A 17,428-nucleotide genomic window follows, 5' to 3' on the forward strand; every position below is an offset into this window, starting at 1 on the left:
TTACGCTAGGTATTTTATAAAATAAGGTTTTCAATTTCAAATTAATCAATTTTCATGAATGAAAGTACTTACTTTATAAATGAATACTATAGTCGGTGTAAGTTAAGAAGTCAATTTTGACCATTATAAATTGACCCTTATATATACCACTAAGGCTATCAGTTAAAGGGTAGGTCTTAGTTTTGTAAATATAATAAGGGTCATTCATTACTGTCAAAATTGACGTTAAACGTCAAACTTTATGAAATTATCAACGGCTATCAAAATTGCTGCCTGATACTGATGGAGTGAAGCTAAGTAAAGCATAAATAAGTTGTAAACTGTAATATAACTTTTCTTAAATTAGAATAAAACAAAGTACTATAAACGACGAACTTTATTAATTCTTAGAGTGTAATTACACAATATAAACAAATAAATGAATTAGACATAACTAGGTAGATTTAATCATTAAATATCTATCTTAACTAGTGACTGTACAATACATTAGCTAGTATAACTTTAACGATAAATATTATATCGTCAGGTGACAAGCAAAAGTCACTAATTACTAAAAAAAATTAAACAAAAATCGACCTTCTTTTAGTACTAATATGGTTCACTATGGCCATGAACTTGTGGTGGTAATTAGTAAGTTTTGCTAGTCACCTGACGATATGGAGTAGTTGAATTCTGTTCTAGACAAGCCGGCACATAAGTTTAGTTTAATTACTCAGTGCCGTAATAATATAGTGTGAATAATATACCTATAGTAATATGGGACTCTCGATTTAAGAAAATGCGAATTTAACGACGATTAATGCATGAGTGGAGTTTAAATGGGTTAAAAAGGGTGTCGATGGGCCATAAATGCCATAATGCTCCGTGGCGTCTGCGTTTAATGCGGTTTATACCTTAATTGGGTACTCTACACAGAAAAAAACTATGGAGATAGAATATACATTTGAGTTGCCTTTACATATATGCTGGACCAACCTAGGTACACCACGTATACCCTATCCTGTAGATTATCCAAGCGTTATGCTTACAAGATAGTTGACGATAGAATCTATAGGAAATATCAAATATTATAATGACAGTCACTTGACGCCATAAAACAAACTGTTACTTACGAATAATGATAGTATCATATCACTTATCCAATTTGTACTCTAATATCCAAACTATCACAACATGTATTACAAAAGGCACTGCTGGAATTTCACTTTGTACACTTACGTTCTGTAATATAATACTAACAGGATAATAGGCAACTGACAGACATTTTTTTTTCATTCAAATTGCTTAATACGATTTAACCTACTTAGCACCCTAGTCCTTACAAAATTAGGTCAATTTTATATATTCACTAACTCAACTCTAGGATAATAAATTAATAATCATAAATCTCTGTTGGTTTATGAATTATAAGTATTAATTTATATAATTTTCAATTTACATACTCTCAGAAATTGCACGGACGAATTGATGAATTATTGCTTAATGGCCACTAAGCAAGCCCCAAGTATTTTTTGTACACAGTCAAGTAGGGCAATTTGAAAACCGTGGGATTGTTTTGGATTTTGATAACTATGAACTTAAGAGTCCATATGTATTTTATACCATCATAAATGTAAAAAAATGCTTTTTCACATCACCTATTCGGAAGAAGGCTTTTTCTTCCCCGCTAGGAGGGATCAAAGTGGCACTTTTCCTCCCTGCTAGGGGGGATCAAAGTAGCACTTTTCTGTTCTAGGACACCGTTTTTGTTATTTTTTGCATTCTTTTTTTTAGCTTGAATAACATTTTGAAACATAATAATTGTGTCAACACTAAGATTTTTTTATTTTCCTCATAGTTGATGTGAAAAGCAGTATGTGTCACACGGTATCAAAATTATTTCGTCTTGGGCGTTAACACTTGAATCCCTCATTACGCTCAGGATTCAATGTACGCCCTTGACGGAAATATATCATTTTGATCCCTTGTAACACAAACTACTATAATTTTATTACAGTACCTACCTAAAAAGACTTGGCTCCAGCACTACTGGCAAAACTATTATAATATGTATGCAGGGGTGCTAAACTAATGGTTTTGCTGACTGTACTGTGTAAAAAGTGTAAAAACGAAAATATTTAAGATACAACTCGCTGTTGGATTTTTTTTTTCAAATAGCCCCACTTGACTATAATGTATTGATAGTGTCCGCTTGGCGGCTGTTGGTCAAATTAGTTGATGTATTTTGACAGTGTACAGTACCTATATTATATACGGCTTGGCAAAAAAGAGTAGAAATTAAAAAGTGGCAATACTGTAGTGTCGTGTCGTCCCGTTTTCTTATATAAATTGGTTTGAAAGGGACGACACTACAGTGTTACCACTTTTTAATTTCTACTCTTTTTTGCGAAGCTGTACTTTCAGATGTCAAATAAGTTCACATTTTTTGTCAATCGCTAACATCGCTTAGTTAGCCCACCCCGCACTTCGCATTTACCTAGCCAATACAATAACAATCAAATACCTATTATTCATTTAATTTCATCATCAGATATGATTCATATATTCCGATTCTCTTAGGTAAGTACTAAGTACCATATTATATTACTATTCAACATTAACAATTTCTTTGTTTAAGTCAACATGTTTAACGCATAGTTTTTCATTTCCCATATTTGAACACGAGAATGCGCTGCGCTAGGCAATTTAAATACTTAACACGTTAGTGCTCAAGCCAAGTTCGGAATAAATTATGTCTTTGTCTACCACTTAACCACTAGTATTTCTAACTGAGCCTGCCAGATCTAGCATCTGTGATGGCCCCCCAAAGTTCAATAATGAATTCATCCGTAAACCCGAATTCTTGCAAGTCGCTGTTGTCTATGGCTTCAGCTAACTGCATGGAGTTTGTTTTGCCCTCAGACAAGTCCCACATTTGCGTAGCCAGCTCGGTGTCGTTGATGCCCATGAACGATTCTAACAGAGAGTTTATTTTCTCTATGCCCGCTTTCGATTTCTCGTCATGCTGAAACAGAGTGGAAAAACATCGCTGTTAAATTATAAAGTTAGACATGTCACGTACGTACTTACTTCGATTTTCAAGTTTAATTACGATCGTAATCTACTCAATATATGGTAAGATTTACCTATGATTTTTTAATAACCAGAGCACAGTTGTGTCGTTTTCGTTTTTCTCCGTTTACTATGAAACATACTCTCAAGTGAGAACGTTTTCCAATAGGTACAAAACGGAGAGCGTTCTCAAGAACGGCACAACTCTAAATCAGAGTAAACTAGTATTATTTCTTCAAATAGTTAATTAGTCAAGGGTCGTTCCTGAGACTATGGGTGTAAAGTCTTCTAAGAAAAATCGTGAGAAAACGAATCCTATAAGTATAGTCTCAAAGGCCTGTTTTAGATTTAAGCTAGTTATTAATTTCGTTTAGTATTACCACTGTATATATATTGTAGCATATGTACCTATAAATATATTTATAAATGAGTTTTCGGAAACGGTTCCGTTGTTTTCTATTACATTTTAAATACAGGTATAATGAAGACCATTTGTATCTGGTTCAAGTGGTTTTAAATAAAGGCGAGAAATCGTTAGTATAATCTCTGGTAAAAAGTATTTTTCGCAAGTTTTTTACGCACTCAAATAGCGCCTTCAGTTTTTGTACAAGCAAAATTAGCGACATAAAGTTTTGTTTTAAACTACCTAGTTATATTATAAAAGTTCAACTGAAAATATTATGAATAAGGTCACTTATTACAATGAAAATTCACAATATTATGAAAATTCCATGCGCGTCATTTCATTGTGATATTGAAGTTTAATAATCATTAATCAATATTTTGAATCGGACATTACTCATTAATCAAAATCATACATTATGTGACTCACCTCATTTTCAATAGTGGCCTGACCATTTGCCTTAAATCTAAGTGTTTCCTTCCCTGAGCCATAATTTTGTTTCTTTCCTGCCCTGGCACTACTCGTCTTTGGTCCAATGCTGTTAAAACCGCTCTTGAGCGGCTCCACAAGTCGTATAGTAAATGTTGTGCCTTTAGGGATATCTTTTAATGTTTTTGCTACTTCGTAATGTCTTTTGCCCACCATATTTAATCCGTCTAGTTTTTCAATGTGGTCACCGACCTGAAATGTTAGAATTGCATTAGGTACATTATGATGTAAAGTAAGTCATATTCCTTAAGTGTTCTCAAGGATAATTATACAAGGATAATATAACAAAATAAATATATTAGCTCTCCTGTTAGTGTAGGTAGGTACCAATCAAATAGTGACTAGTTACTTATAAACTTATGTACTACAACTTTTTCAGAAAGTTATACATATATTTTTGGACCATACTTACTACCTTTATTTAATATTAGATTACATACCTCTATATGCGGTATTCTCGAAACTATAGAACCTTCTTTCATTCTCTTGATGAACGCGTATCCGGCACCGTTGTCCGTAATGGTGAGGCCAAGAGCATCCTCTGTCTTAACAATTTCTATTTCTTTGGGACGACCTTTTCTATGCGCAAATATAAAATCTTCTAATCCAATTTGTCCCCCTAGGAGCTTCTTCATGTCTACTTTATGCGTGTTCAATGTGCAGAACAGGATCTGAAAATCGAAAAAAAAAAGTTAATTAATTTCTTTTTAGACATTTAGAATGCAATTATTTGCGACTTTTTATCCCTACTTTAATACCGTAAACTCCGTAAAGCATAGAACGTAATACAAGTTTGGTTGATATATGATCAGTCATAAGCTTCCAAAACGAGGATACCGTTTTTTGCTTCTGTTCCAATCAAACAGAAGGCCTTAATAGTACTAATACCACTGCTCCAGATTCCTAATTCGTGACTAAGGCCGATCAATTGTCTACCTTTTCTTTGTTCCGTGATTCGTAAATCCATCTCCATTAATAGGTATAAACAGTAGTTGTGCTAGTTTCTTTCTGTATTTCTATACATTTAGTGATCAGTTTAAAATCTATTGCTGTTTTTTTCCAACTATAAAAATATTATAGTAACTGTTGCAGGAAACGTCTTCATACGTTAATAACTCGGTAATATGAACTCGCTACCAAATGCAACATGCGTAGGAGACGCATTGTTTTATTTTTAGAGCTGCTTTACAATTTAGTTATTCACTATTGAACTATTGCATTGCATGTTCCTCATGGACCTATATAATAGGGACAAGACATATTGTTCTATACGTACAATTGCTTATAGAAATAGCACCCATTTTGACGGCACACACATAAATATATATCTGTCTCGTTTTTACTCAGCACTGTAACCCATAGCAAAAAAAGATGACAGTATTTCAGTACGTACATAAAGTGTTCCATGAAAATACGTAAATACCTAATGCGGCCGAAAATCCGCCATGTTTAGTCACGCAAATGTCATTGTCTGTCAGTTCAGCCGGTACTTGTCCTGTCAAAAAGTCGTGGTGAAAATTAAAATTATTAATTATCTTTCAATATTTTGCTTGTGATTGAAAATAATTGAAGCCAAATGTGAATAATTACGTTGCGAATATGCCAGTGTATAGTGTATTAGGGTGCGGCATAAGAAAACCACCAAATCAGCCATCTTTAACCTTACACAGGTACGCTATCATTTACATGAAAAATATTGGTTATTGTTAATGTTCCTGGGAAATGTAAGGATGTTTCACATTATAAATAGCAAGGTTCTTCTGTGCAGCTATAGATCATGAAGTGATTGGATTTATTTAACTATATTTTTACGCTTAAATAATGTAAACATTTCAGCTAGGGTTGTACTTTATTTATCGACTTTGATATCGATATATTATGATTGCCTATTTATATTTTCTTATTTTATCATGCTACCCCGTTTCAAACCAACTAAATTATCTTAATTTAATAATTAAATCATTTTTTATAGGTTACCAAGAAATGAACATAAAAAGAAAGTGTCTGGAGATGGAGATCCTGACCGACTCTCGGGAGCACTAGGGTAACTCGGGGCCGTGGGGTCGTTACTCCACAAGCTGCCCTGCGGGCTTTTTTATATCATTATTATATTTTTTTTATATAATTCGACATTAAGAGACCATATACTTACATATAGTTGTAATTTATAAAATGGTTAATGTATTGTTATTATTTTTGCTTGTATGTAAATTCAATGTTGACGTATAAAAATGCCCTTGTGACCTATTTGCTGAATAAATGTTGAAGAAGTTGAAGAGCGGAAGTCATTCCTTATTTTTGTAATAAAAAAAATGTTCTGAAGGTGTTTTGTTTTTTTTTCACCCGTCGCTTAATAAGCTTGAATTTTGTATCGCTCTCACTTATAGATACGGCGCACCAAGGTCGAGGTGCAATGCGGTAGTGTGTTACAGACTTTAGGGTTAGCAACACAACAAAATTGATTGTAATGGAGAGGTAAAGTCCAAGAAAAACACGTACACTTATTCTGACATCCAAAACAGATGGCGCTGTACTGCGCCATGTGTTTTGCGGTCACTAAGTTGTCAAACGTCAACTTTTGAAAATCAGAGTTACCGCAAAAATCGCAATATGTATTGCGTAGTACAGCGTCATCTCGTTTACCTGTCAAATTTGAAGCACGAAATTGTCCTAGACTCCACACATCTTACTCAATCAAAGTATCTTTTCACATAACAATATACTAATAAAGAATTTTTATTTACTTACTTACTTCCTATTAAAACATAAACTCCACAAATAATACATACTTAGTATTTTAAATAAAATGAGCCGAGAACGTTAAAAAGTTATCGATGTATCGATAAAACCTAGTAACAGTAAAAATCTTCTGGGCAGCACTAAAACCGCCATGTTTAGTTCTAAGATGACGTCACAGTGGCACGCATTATTCGTTGACGTTTCACTTCCATAGGTTTCATATTTCAGTGATGTTCCTCCTACTTAATCGAGGAAATTTCGATAAAAATCAACAAAACAAGTGTCTTATCTAATCTACAAGGCAACTCTTATTAGCACTCATTCATATTATTGCTTTACGAGTATAGTATGTATTTGTAAGTTTAGACACTACCTCATACAACTCCTGTTTCAATGCTAAACCTTATACATGACGTATTTATCTCGAACTGTGTTTTCGTGTTCATTGTTTTAGTGACAATGTGCTGTAACCTTTGGTTTACCTTGACATAAAACTCTTTTGTTCGATTCAAACAGAGCAGTTTACACTCAAATGAAATTGTTATCTAATTTGCGTTTCATAAACTAACATGCACTAGTTTTGGATTGTAGTAACAACTCTTTCCGTCGGTGACAATAGTTCACAGGAACCTTTAATCATCAGTGTCACCAGTTTACCTAGCTACAGCAGCGTTTTCGTATTATTTACACGGCTTATGGAATTTTTTGGCACACATCTACAATCGAATTCGTTTATTATATCTCCGATTCTAAGCTAATCTAAGTCAAGCCAACCAACCAAACTAAAATAAATTTAACTTTTGGCAGTCTACAAGACAATGTTGCACAATTAGTATGTGCATATTAGTGTGGCGATGTGGTTATGGTAGTTAAATCTATGGCCTATAGTCACCAGGTCCTTGACCCCCAACACCCGCATATACTGGGTCATCACACCACTCGTATTTAGCGCTTGGCGTTGGAGCGTGTCAGCCGTCAGTCACTTAGCTCGCGCATATCATACGGCAGAAACTGCGTCCGCGCCCCTGGGCCGATCCACTTCCTGGCTCAGCCATGCGTGCTTCCGCATAGCCAGTGACATTTTACTCACTTGTCTGCATATGAACAGTATAGCATTTCCCATCATGTCTCATATGACTTCTATGCAATAGATTTAAATCACAAGTACGTATACTTCATCACCTACGGACTGTGTTCACTTCTTTTATTTTTAAGCGCTGAATAAACTTTGACAATTACGTCACGCCTTCAGTATTTTCACGAGCCGTGAAATATCAAGAAATAAGAGCCTGGCATTTTCTCGGTTGACCTTTGCGACACGACTGTGCGCGAACAGCTCAGGGTCACCTACCTACATATTGATAAACTAGAAAGGTAAATCTAAACATTCGCTGTTAATTGGATTTGCTTTACCAAAGGTTTTTCCGACTTATTTTTAATAAAACGGCAATTAATCAATGCACGAAAGCATGCATAAGTACAGACAGTGCGAATAAATTTATCAAACCTTCCTTCATCACTTTACATCAGTTCACTCACACACTGACTAGATATTGCATTCTCTTTAATATAAAGTAGGTACTTAATTAATGAATGAGTTTTATATGAATGCAACATGCGATAAATGAGTTCGCAAAAAAAAATGTCAGTGATGAACATCCGCTATCGAAATCAATTAGGTATACAATACAGAATTTAAATAAGATCTATTTCTGATGTTAATTGTTACATAAGTTAACTCAGCATTTTTATTTCGTAAGCCGCGCGCCCTAATAGCCGTAACACACTACCGCACCGCACCAAGGTCATTCTGGGACGCACCCATAAGTAAGAGGGAGAAAGCGATATCTCTTTCTCCCTCTTACTTATGGGTGCGTCCCACAATGACCTTGGTGCGGTGCGGTAGTGTGTTACGGCTTTAAGGTGAGTGGAACAATCAAAAGCCCCCCATTCACACTCCTACCTTGTAGTCCGCCTCGTTGGGTAGGATTGTGTATGGTATGGGGGTTGCGGACAACGAGCCGTCCTACAAACGGATAAACGGTAGGACGGCTCGTAGTCCGCAACCCCCATACACAATCCTACCCAACGAGGCGGACTACGAGGCGGACTACAAGGTAGGAGTGTGAATGGTGGGCTAAAGATAAGTTTCCGTTGCAGCTGGTGTCCTAGAGGCCCGAGACTGAATCTGGTCCTAGGTGGTTAATAGTTGTTTCAATCTCAGAACATGTGTATTATCTACACATAACCAACAATAAAGATAATTAAATTGAATGTATCTTTATCTCAAAAATCTACGGTGACGTACTCACAGTGGAAACTACGGAAAGTTTCCCTACGCAAACTGTCCCTGCGCAGGAAAAGACGCGGCCAAGTTCGTCTATTTTATGGCTGTAGATATAAATGGAATCAAGCATGTTTAATTAATTAGAAAAATATAAAAATAGAAACACGTAACTGACCATTGGTAGATAAGTAAATGAGTACCTAAGGTTTAAGAATGGTCAGTTAGCTCTATCGCCGCTGGTACTTTGTAAAAATTTACTATTTTATTTGTTTGTCGAATCTCAGTAATGCTTGTCAGAATTTTGCTGAGAATCTTTTATGATCACAGCACTAAGTCTCACGGTACTCAACGGTGAAGAGACTAAAGAACTTTCCTTGTTTTATTGCCACTAAGATTGTTTCCCGCCTACTACAGCCATTTAGACATAGGTGTGAATGGGTTACTCGAGTTAAACGAACCATGCCATGCCCATACGCAGCTCGTATTCATAACTAATCCCCGCTGTAATGAGATTTGTTATCGAAGCCTCACAAAGTTTCATGCAACATGCTTTTAAACGTTAATAGGTATGATTTTACCTATATGTATCAATTTATTTACACTGGTTGTATTTAAGTATTTATAATTTTATATACTTATTTTTTTAATGGTATTATATACAAACTAAATTATAAACTAAATTGGCCAGTGTAATTGTTTGATGTTGATTTTGTAAAATCTTCGCTTACCCTTTAAAAGAGGTTTCTAAAACCCTACTTAATAGTAGATAGTGCCTACTTTTTTATTAACTGAACGATGGAAGATTGGAAGACTGACTTGACTGGTATTGGTACTGAAGTAGTAGAGGACGTAGAGGAGCTCTCACCTACTGTGTAACCCCCTTATTCATAAACGCGCTACAAACCTCAATTAGCTAATAATCGTTTGTCCTTATCTGTCATTTTGACTTAAGTATTTGTAAGAAAGGGATAAAACATAATTTAACTAAATCAGGCCCGCAAAGCTTTATGAATACGGGGGTAAGTGTGTACTGACTGAGTGAGTCAGAAATTCTGCCTACTTACTTATATTGTAAGTTTGGTATGATAAGGCTTCTAACTAATGCATTTATTACTTTTATTTGCGATATCAAAGACTAACATGAGTAGGTACTTTGTGCCTGCTTTAGTTTTTTTTTTTGCTTTAGTTTAACATTCCTCTTTCTATGTCACTGGTTTTGCCTGTCTATATTCTAAGTCCCCTAATTCTATAAAAACTGTACTTTACCTGCTTAGTAGGTTACTCATATCCTTAGAATTGGCTACACAGGCTTTAACAGCCTACAGTGCAACTACAGTGAGTGAGGTCTCGTCTCATCAATGACCTTTTATTTATGTAGACGTGTGACGTTCATAGTTGACAAAACTAAAAATTGATCCAACGATTTTGACAACTTGACAGGTTGGCGTCACCCATACGCCTAACTAAATATAGGTTCCGGAACCTATATTTAATGGCTCACGATCGTGCGCCCGGTACCATATCTACCTCAATTTACTTACATCTATGCGTCTCATCAATATTTTATCTTTGCCCGGGTCAACCAACAATACCACCACACATACGACGACTTCTTTTGTTTTGCTAACTAGGTCTCTTCACACATTAACTTTTTTCTTTGTCAAGAATATGTCAGAGTGGGTATTACCCTAGTGATTTACATTAGTCATATTTACTCACTTTCCTTTTCAGTCGTCGTCGCTTTATAAGCAACTTATCCTGTCCGTTTTAACAGGAAAGACGCTATTATAAGTTGTTGAACTCGTTAACACTTTGACCCTCTCGCTTTTGTGTCTAATGGATGATAGAAAACGAACGTGTTATGTAAGGCATTACGTGACTAGCTCCACTGATATGATGATCAAATATCACGTCACTAGTCTCCTAAAACTCCTTGGTGACATTCTTTAGGTAATGAATACTTGTGTTTCTGATTTTCTGCACTAGAGAGAGAGAGAATACATCAAGAAATTAAAAACATAATTGTGCATACCAGTAGCAAGTTGCATGACTCATTGTGCATACCATTAGTAAGCATGACATCGATATCGCTTTCGATTGAATAAATAAATCCTCGCATTAATTCGTCATTAGGTAAAGTACCTACCGATGTATTTAGTGTAGATCCTATATCACCTACTCCAGCGGTCGGCAACAAGCGGCCCGCGGGCCGCATGCGGCCCGCGAACCTCTCACTTGCGGCCCGCGAGCCCCTCTGGCTATTTTGTATGTAATATTGTCAAACAACAATGTCTGATAAAGTCACATATATTAACAAAAGTGCGGCCCGCGTCAACTTCCTTAACTACTATGTGGCCCTTGGCTGCCAAAAGGTTGCCGACCGCTGACCTACTCTAATCCATACCAATTTACCAATATAGTAAATTTTGTAAATGAGTTCGTCATCGGACTCATCGGTCAAACCACTGAATCACTCAAGCAATTTGGATAAAATTCCGTATCTATAGTTGGTACTTACGTACTTAGTAATTTGTGTTCCTGACAATGACATAACTTTCTTATTATTTCACAAATCATTCCAAAGGAAGCGAAATGAAGAAAAGACTGAACATAGTTGAAGATTTGTATGACAGCAACAACCATAACGCGGAAAGATTTCTAGTCATAAACTAGTACCTGCCTACTACCTATCTCCTACCCAATATGTATAAAATAATCAGTAGCAACGAAACAGCAATCAGGAATATTATTTTATAGATAGCTTTGTTGCAAGTTTAATGCATTGGGCTAAATAAGTTTTATCGGTCGATAAAAGCAATATACTTAATATTTAGATCATAGGTTTATCTAATCAGATTTATTTTATTCTTTGTTATTTTTAGTACTGGCTAAAGGGTGACAGTTATCACAAATCGTCAATCATGAATTTAGACGAATCCTCTTGATGATACTTTATTGGTAACTGTGTACTGGTCATTGGGTACTGTGTGCGTCGTTATCACGTATCTATCTATACGGGTCATTCTAAGTTAAGAGGTATTAACGGTGTCCATGATACATATCCATACTTTTCTTAAACAATTTAAGTAAATTATGGTAATTTCCCCTAAAAGATTGCATTTCCTCTATCGACAGTCAATTTCAATTAATTAATTAATTCAGTTTTGTCACAATTGCACCTCAAACATGTAAAATGTCTTTCCCCTGGCCTGTCCCTTGCCAGGTTTGACAATAAATCAGTAATTTTATCCAGATGTAATTCCCATAAATCCGTTAAATTTGGTATACTTCATAAATTAAAACAAATATTGATTGTAATGTTATTAATAAAATCCTTTAATTTTTTCTTTTTTTATAAAAAATATTTATGTCAAATTTTGTCCCCCAAATTCTATGTCTCCTACCCTGGCCATTATGTAAATGTAAAAATATTGTGCTTATGATTTTAATTTTTGGGATTTTAATCCCAATAGCAATGCATTTGACTCAACACTAACAACCAACCCTGCGACATTCATCTTTTGGTACCGATTGTCAGTCATTTTGTTCATTGACATCTTTACTTGACAATGTTGTTTTATGAAAGTGGTATCTCCCCTGGTCAGTTTTATTTCAAAATTATTTATATAAATACTTAATTTTATTTGTATATTTACTATAGTTTATGCATAGATTATATAAATACTTTATTTTAATTATTTACAATAAATACTTTCACAATTATATCTGATTTCACATGAAAAAGTCACTCCCCTGGCGTCTTTCCCCTGGCGCATAATTTTCCTAAATGTACAGTGGAGGTATGTGTGTTGTGTACACTTTAATTTGCTCGAATTTGTAAGACGGCCTGTCAAAATTTAGATTTTGTTTATGTTTTTGAAGAGATCAGGGGAGAGACCCTTCTCTCTTTATTACATATAAAAAGTACGGTCTCTCCCCTGGCCCCTGTTTCACCAACGTGACAGGTGCGACGAATTGTAAAATCACTGTTGCTGACGTCACAGGCATCCATGGGCTACGGTTACCGCTTACCATCGGGCGGGCCGTATTCCTGTTTGCCACCATCATTATATTATTAAAAAAAACTTTATGATATCGGAAAAAAACAGATATTTCTCTTGCTGAGTTTATGACAATTGTCACAAGAAACACTACAATTGTCACGAAATTCCGACATATAACTCATTACCTGTCAAGAATTACCTACAATTCTTCTAAATCTTTGACAATTGTCAGAAACTTCGCAGGAGAAATATCTGTTTTTATCCGATATAATAAAGTTTTTTTAAATAATACAATGATGGTTGCAAACAGAAGTACGGCCCGCCCGATGGTAAGTGGTAATCGTAGCCCATGGATGCCTGTGACGTCAGCAACAGTGATTTTACAATTCGCTGCACCTGTCACCGATGTGAAATTGGGGCCTGGTGTCTTCTAAAATGGTAAAAAATAAAAATAAATGACTGGCCAGCTTACAAATATACCTACATAAAAGAATTTCAATAAAAATATTGTATAATTAGACCAAAATTTTAACATTTATGTTGTGCCACTTTTTCATATAAGCGATTACCTCTTAACTTAGAATGACCCATAGGTACATAATTACATATAATAAAGCTGAAGAGCGTCGAAAGTCTGTACATGGAAGATATTTGAAAAAAAAAAATGGCTGGGGATACTTAGAATCGATAACAGAACACGTTCCAACAGTTTTTAGAATTTTTGTCTGTTTGTCTGTTCATTTGACCGCGCATCACGTGAAAACGGCTGAACGGATTTTGATGAATACTTTACTAAGCTGTCGAGAAAATCCCCGGCCAGGTTATAGGCTATAAAAACTTAACCCCTAAAAAGGGGGGTAGCCACAACACTCGATTGAGTTTGCCCCTGAATCTTATGGCGCTACTTAGGAAGGAGGGCAAACTTTTTTCAAATATGTGCTACCACTATAGAGTACCCTGGTAAACTAACAGATGACGCTGAATTTAATACGTTGTGACATGAATAAGCCACTGAGGAAGGATTTTGCCAAATAAACTCTAAGTTTAGAAGAGGGGGTACGGATATCAACAAATTTAATTGAATAATTTTATTGTGTTGATTTAATAATACAACAAAATTAAACGACAATAAATTAATTGGCACACATTGCACAGTGCCATCTTTTGGGGAACTGAGTAGACCGCTGCCTTACTGTATCGTCCGATATACACCTACTACTCTGTCGTTTAAATCACGTGAAAATTTTGAATAATTGTAAAATATTTTATCTGGACTTCAGTCCTCTAGCAAGTCTAGCATATCCATCATCTGTCAACTTTACTTCAAGTTCCGCCTCCAGGGGAGAGGGAGAGAAATTAGGATTAGAAATTAGCCGCTTACTGACACAGACCGAATCCCACGCGGGCGGAGCCGCGGGCACAGCTAGTATTAATATAAATTTCCGTTTCCTTAAAGATTTTCAGACTATTCAGCCGATTACAATTTTATCGTATAATAGAATATTAATATATCTAGGCATTTATGCTATAATTGTAATCTCAGAACTACATCCGTCGATTAAGAAATAAACTGATCAAATTTAATGAATAAAGAATGTTCAGATTAGCTTCAAAGAAGCAATATAAATAGATAAATCACAGCTGATAAAATTATCGGTGTCGATTGATATTTTCCTACAATACACTCATTGCTACTGCAAGCAGGACGTCATTTTTCCTTAAAAATATAAACCTAGTAAAAATTCTTGTTAAGTACAGTCACACTCCGTGAATGTTAAGATAAGACATTTAGGGTTCTAGCTAAATTGGAATTTCCATAAGTATTGAACAACCAATTTAACTAAAACCCTAAATGTCCCAACAATCGCGGAGCGTGATGGTACTTATTATGCAGTATCCCTTTGCTATACCTAAATTTATTAAGTAGATGCAATGGTTAAGTACTTTAGTGCTATTTGCCATAAGTCTTCATCAAATCTTCATTTCATCAAGTAAATCAAGTTCGACACCAGAAAATCATGAATCAAAGCAAAGTTCTCAAGTCCTAGAATAGAATACCTTCCCTAACTCTGGTCACCACGGTAACTAACCACGGTGGACGATAGTAGGTAGGGAAGGCGGCCCACGTTGGGATAGGTTACCCGACGACGCCGCTCAATATTTTAATGAGCCGAATAGGTAACCAATTAGTCAATGGAATCAATTGAAATGCAAAGCCTACACAAATGTGACATATGCTAGTGCTACCATCGAGTAGTGACGCATCGCTATGTAAATTGTTTTCTTATCATTCACCTTGTGATTACCTCATGTTCAATGTAGGTAACGTAACGCGAAGCATCACAGACATGCTCGTATTCCATTATGAACCTATTAGGAATACGGCGAATCATCGGATCAGGTGTTTTATAAATACCTACTTATGCAATCACTAATTAATGGTTAGTCATGAACCAACGTTGTGACTGTAACCAATTCTAATGCAGTCTTGCCGCGAAAACAAATAAATAAGATCTTTACACTTAAAATCTACGCACTTTTTTTAGCTCATAAAAGATTAGCACTTATTTTCTCAAATGAGGTAATATATATGTTCCCAATATAACAAGACAGGAACTTGTTATTGATACCTTTTTTTTACTCCATAGGTATAACTCATAACTTCTCCGTTATCTAAATAAGCCGGAAAGGATAGCTGACTTCTTTGCGAACTTGGCCGACACGCTACCGTGTCTAGATAAACTTTAATAAGAAAGTTATAATGTATGTGATATGTACCTATTCCTCTACAGACGCGACAAGAAAATAAAATTCCAGTTCGTCGAAGGAACGAGATCTGGATAAACAGGTTCATGGTAATTATTTATCAATACAGAAGCCTGACGAGAAAAACAAAAAGAGGCTTACATCTTCTGGTGGGAAGTCGTAGCATTCCGCAATTTTCTGGTATAATTCTTTGACATTAGAAAACCCAGAAATAAGTCCAAGCGGGCTGCCGTGAGCTTGCTGGCAGTGGAAGACCAGCTGCGACTTCTGAGCACCATTGTTGTTGTCCATTCCATTAGCAGGAGGCACTTCTTCGGCCGGCACGGGCGGCACAGGGGGCGCCGTGTATTTTGGCGCTTTCTTCTTGAACAACGACATCGTAATATTTGTAATCGAGCACTAAGTAACGGTTGTTAAAGTTTCTTTGAAACGATAGCGGTCAGACACACATTCTACACCTGAGTTTTAATCACTAATAGTCTCTTATCTCGGTAGAACTTTAAAATATCGCGTCATTGCACGAGATAAGGTATCGCCCAATGGCGATAATTATTGGATAAGATTGTGGAGCGTTCCGTAGTTGGGGAGAAAGCGCATTGGATGATGGCGCGGAAGGGGCTCTCGCCGCGGCGAGCGAGCCTGTACTGAAGCGAGGCGACTGAGGCGAGGGCTCTCCGCCACAACCACGCGCGCGACCCGCCTCTGCGCCGCGTCACAACTCATGGCCGATGCGGCATTCCCGTTGTCGGTCATTACTTAACCAGAACTATTTACAAGCGGAGCCGATGAAACTTATACTCATTACAACTCGTGGGATTCTATTCAATGTTAGTAATTAGTAACATTTTGAACGTCATCGAAGCAGATAGAGCGTAATTAATTGAGCGGTTGTTACCTAGATGTTGCAAGTCTTAATCGAGTCTGCATATAAAAACCGGGCAAGTGCGAGTCGGACTCGCGCACGTAGGGTTCCGTACCATAATGCAAAAAAAAAACGGTCACCAATCCAAGTACTGACCCCGCCAGACGTTGCTTAACTTCGGTCAAAAATCACGTTTGTTGTATGGGAGCCCCACTTAAATCTTTATTTTATTCTGTTTTTAGTATTTGTTGTTATAGCGGCAACAGAAATACATCATCTGTGAAAATTTCAACTGTCTAGCTATCACGGTTCGCGAGATACAGCCTGGTGACAGACAGACGGACGGACGGACGGACAGACGGACGGACGGACGGACGGACAGGGGAGTCTTAGTAATAGGGTCCCGTACCCAAAGGGTAAACCCTTTGGGTACGGAACCCTAAAAACTATAGCAATTAGCAATACTTATTGCATTATCATTAATCACGATTCTGGTCAAAGGTGTGAAAGGTGTTTCTGCCAAAGATTTTGACGAGAAACCTATGCTGGCGCCATCAGCATCATCAAAATTAAGGTGAATAAATCATGTGACTTTTATTTTAAATGCGGAATAAAAAACAGAATAATTATTCTAGAAGTGGGACTATTCTAAATAAGGTTTTATTCAATTAAATGTTATTTAGAATTAAGTTAATTTTTGTAGTACAATCGGTTATATTTTGTAAGTTGATTTTCAGCCCTCTATTTAAAAGTCGGATAAGTCGGATTGAATTGATATTTGTTACTTTAGTTTAGGTACAGTACACATTGAAGAGTTTCGCTATACA

The 17,428-nt window shown here is 36.2% G+C and overlaps 1 protein-coding gene and 1 long non-coding RNA gene across 2 annotated transcripts in view; one reads left to right on the forward strand and one right to left on the reverse strand.

The window, feature by feature from the left end:
• Positions 1–17,428, forward strand: part of LOC134793710 (uncharacterized) — a 192,463-nt gene that overhangs the window by 147,353 nt on the left and 27,682 nt on the right. The gene's annotated exons all lie outside the window — the stretch shown is intronic.
• LOC134793625 (PDZ domain-containing protein GIPC3) lies at positions 362–16,375 on the reverse strand. The gene is made up of 4 exons (XM_063765250.1): positions 15,881–16,375; positions 4,384–4,614; positions 3,884–4,135; positions 362–3,004 (listed from the first exon to the last, which is right to left on the reverse strand). The coding sequence occupies exons 1-4, from the start codon at positions 16,115–16,117 to the stop codon at positions 2,765–2,767; spliced, it is 960 nt and encodes a 319-aa protein (XP_063621320.1). The 5' UTR covers positions 16,118–16,375; the 3' UTR covers positions 362–2,764.

Source organism: Cydia splendana, chromosome 9, assembly GCF_910591565.1.
Source record: "Cydia splendana chromosome 9, ilCydSple1.2, whole genome shotgun sequence".
NCBI lineage: Eukaryota > Metazoa > Arthropoda > Insecta > Lepidoptera > Tortricidae > Cydia > Cydia splendana.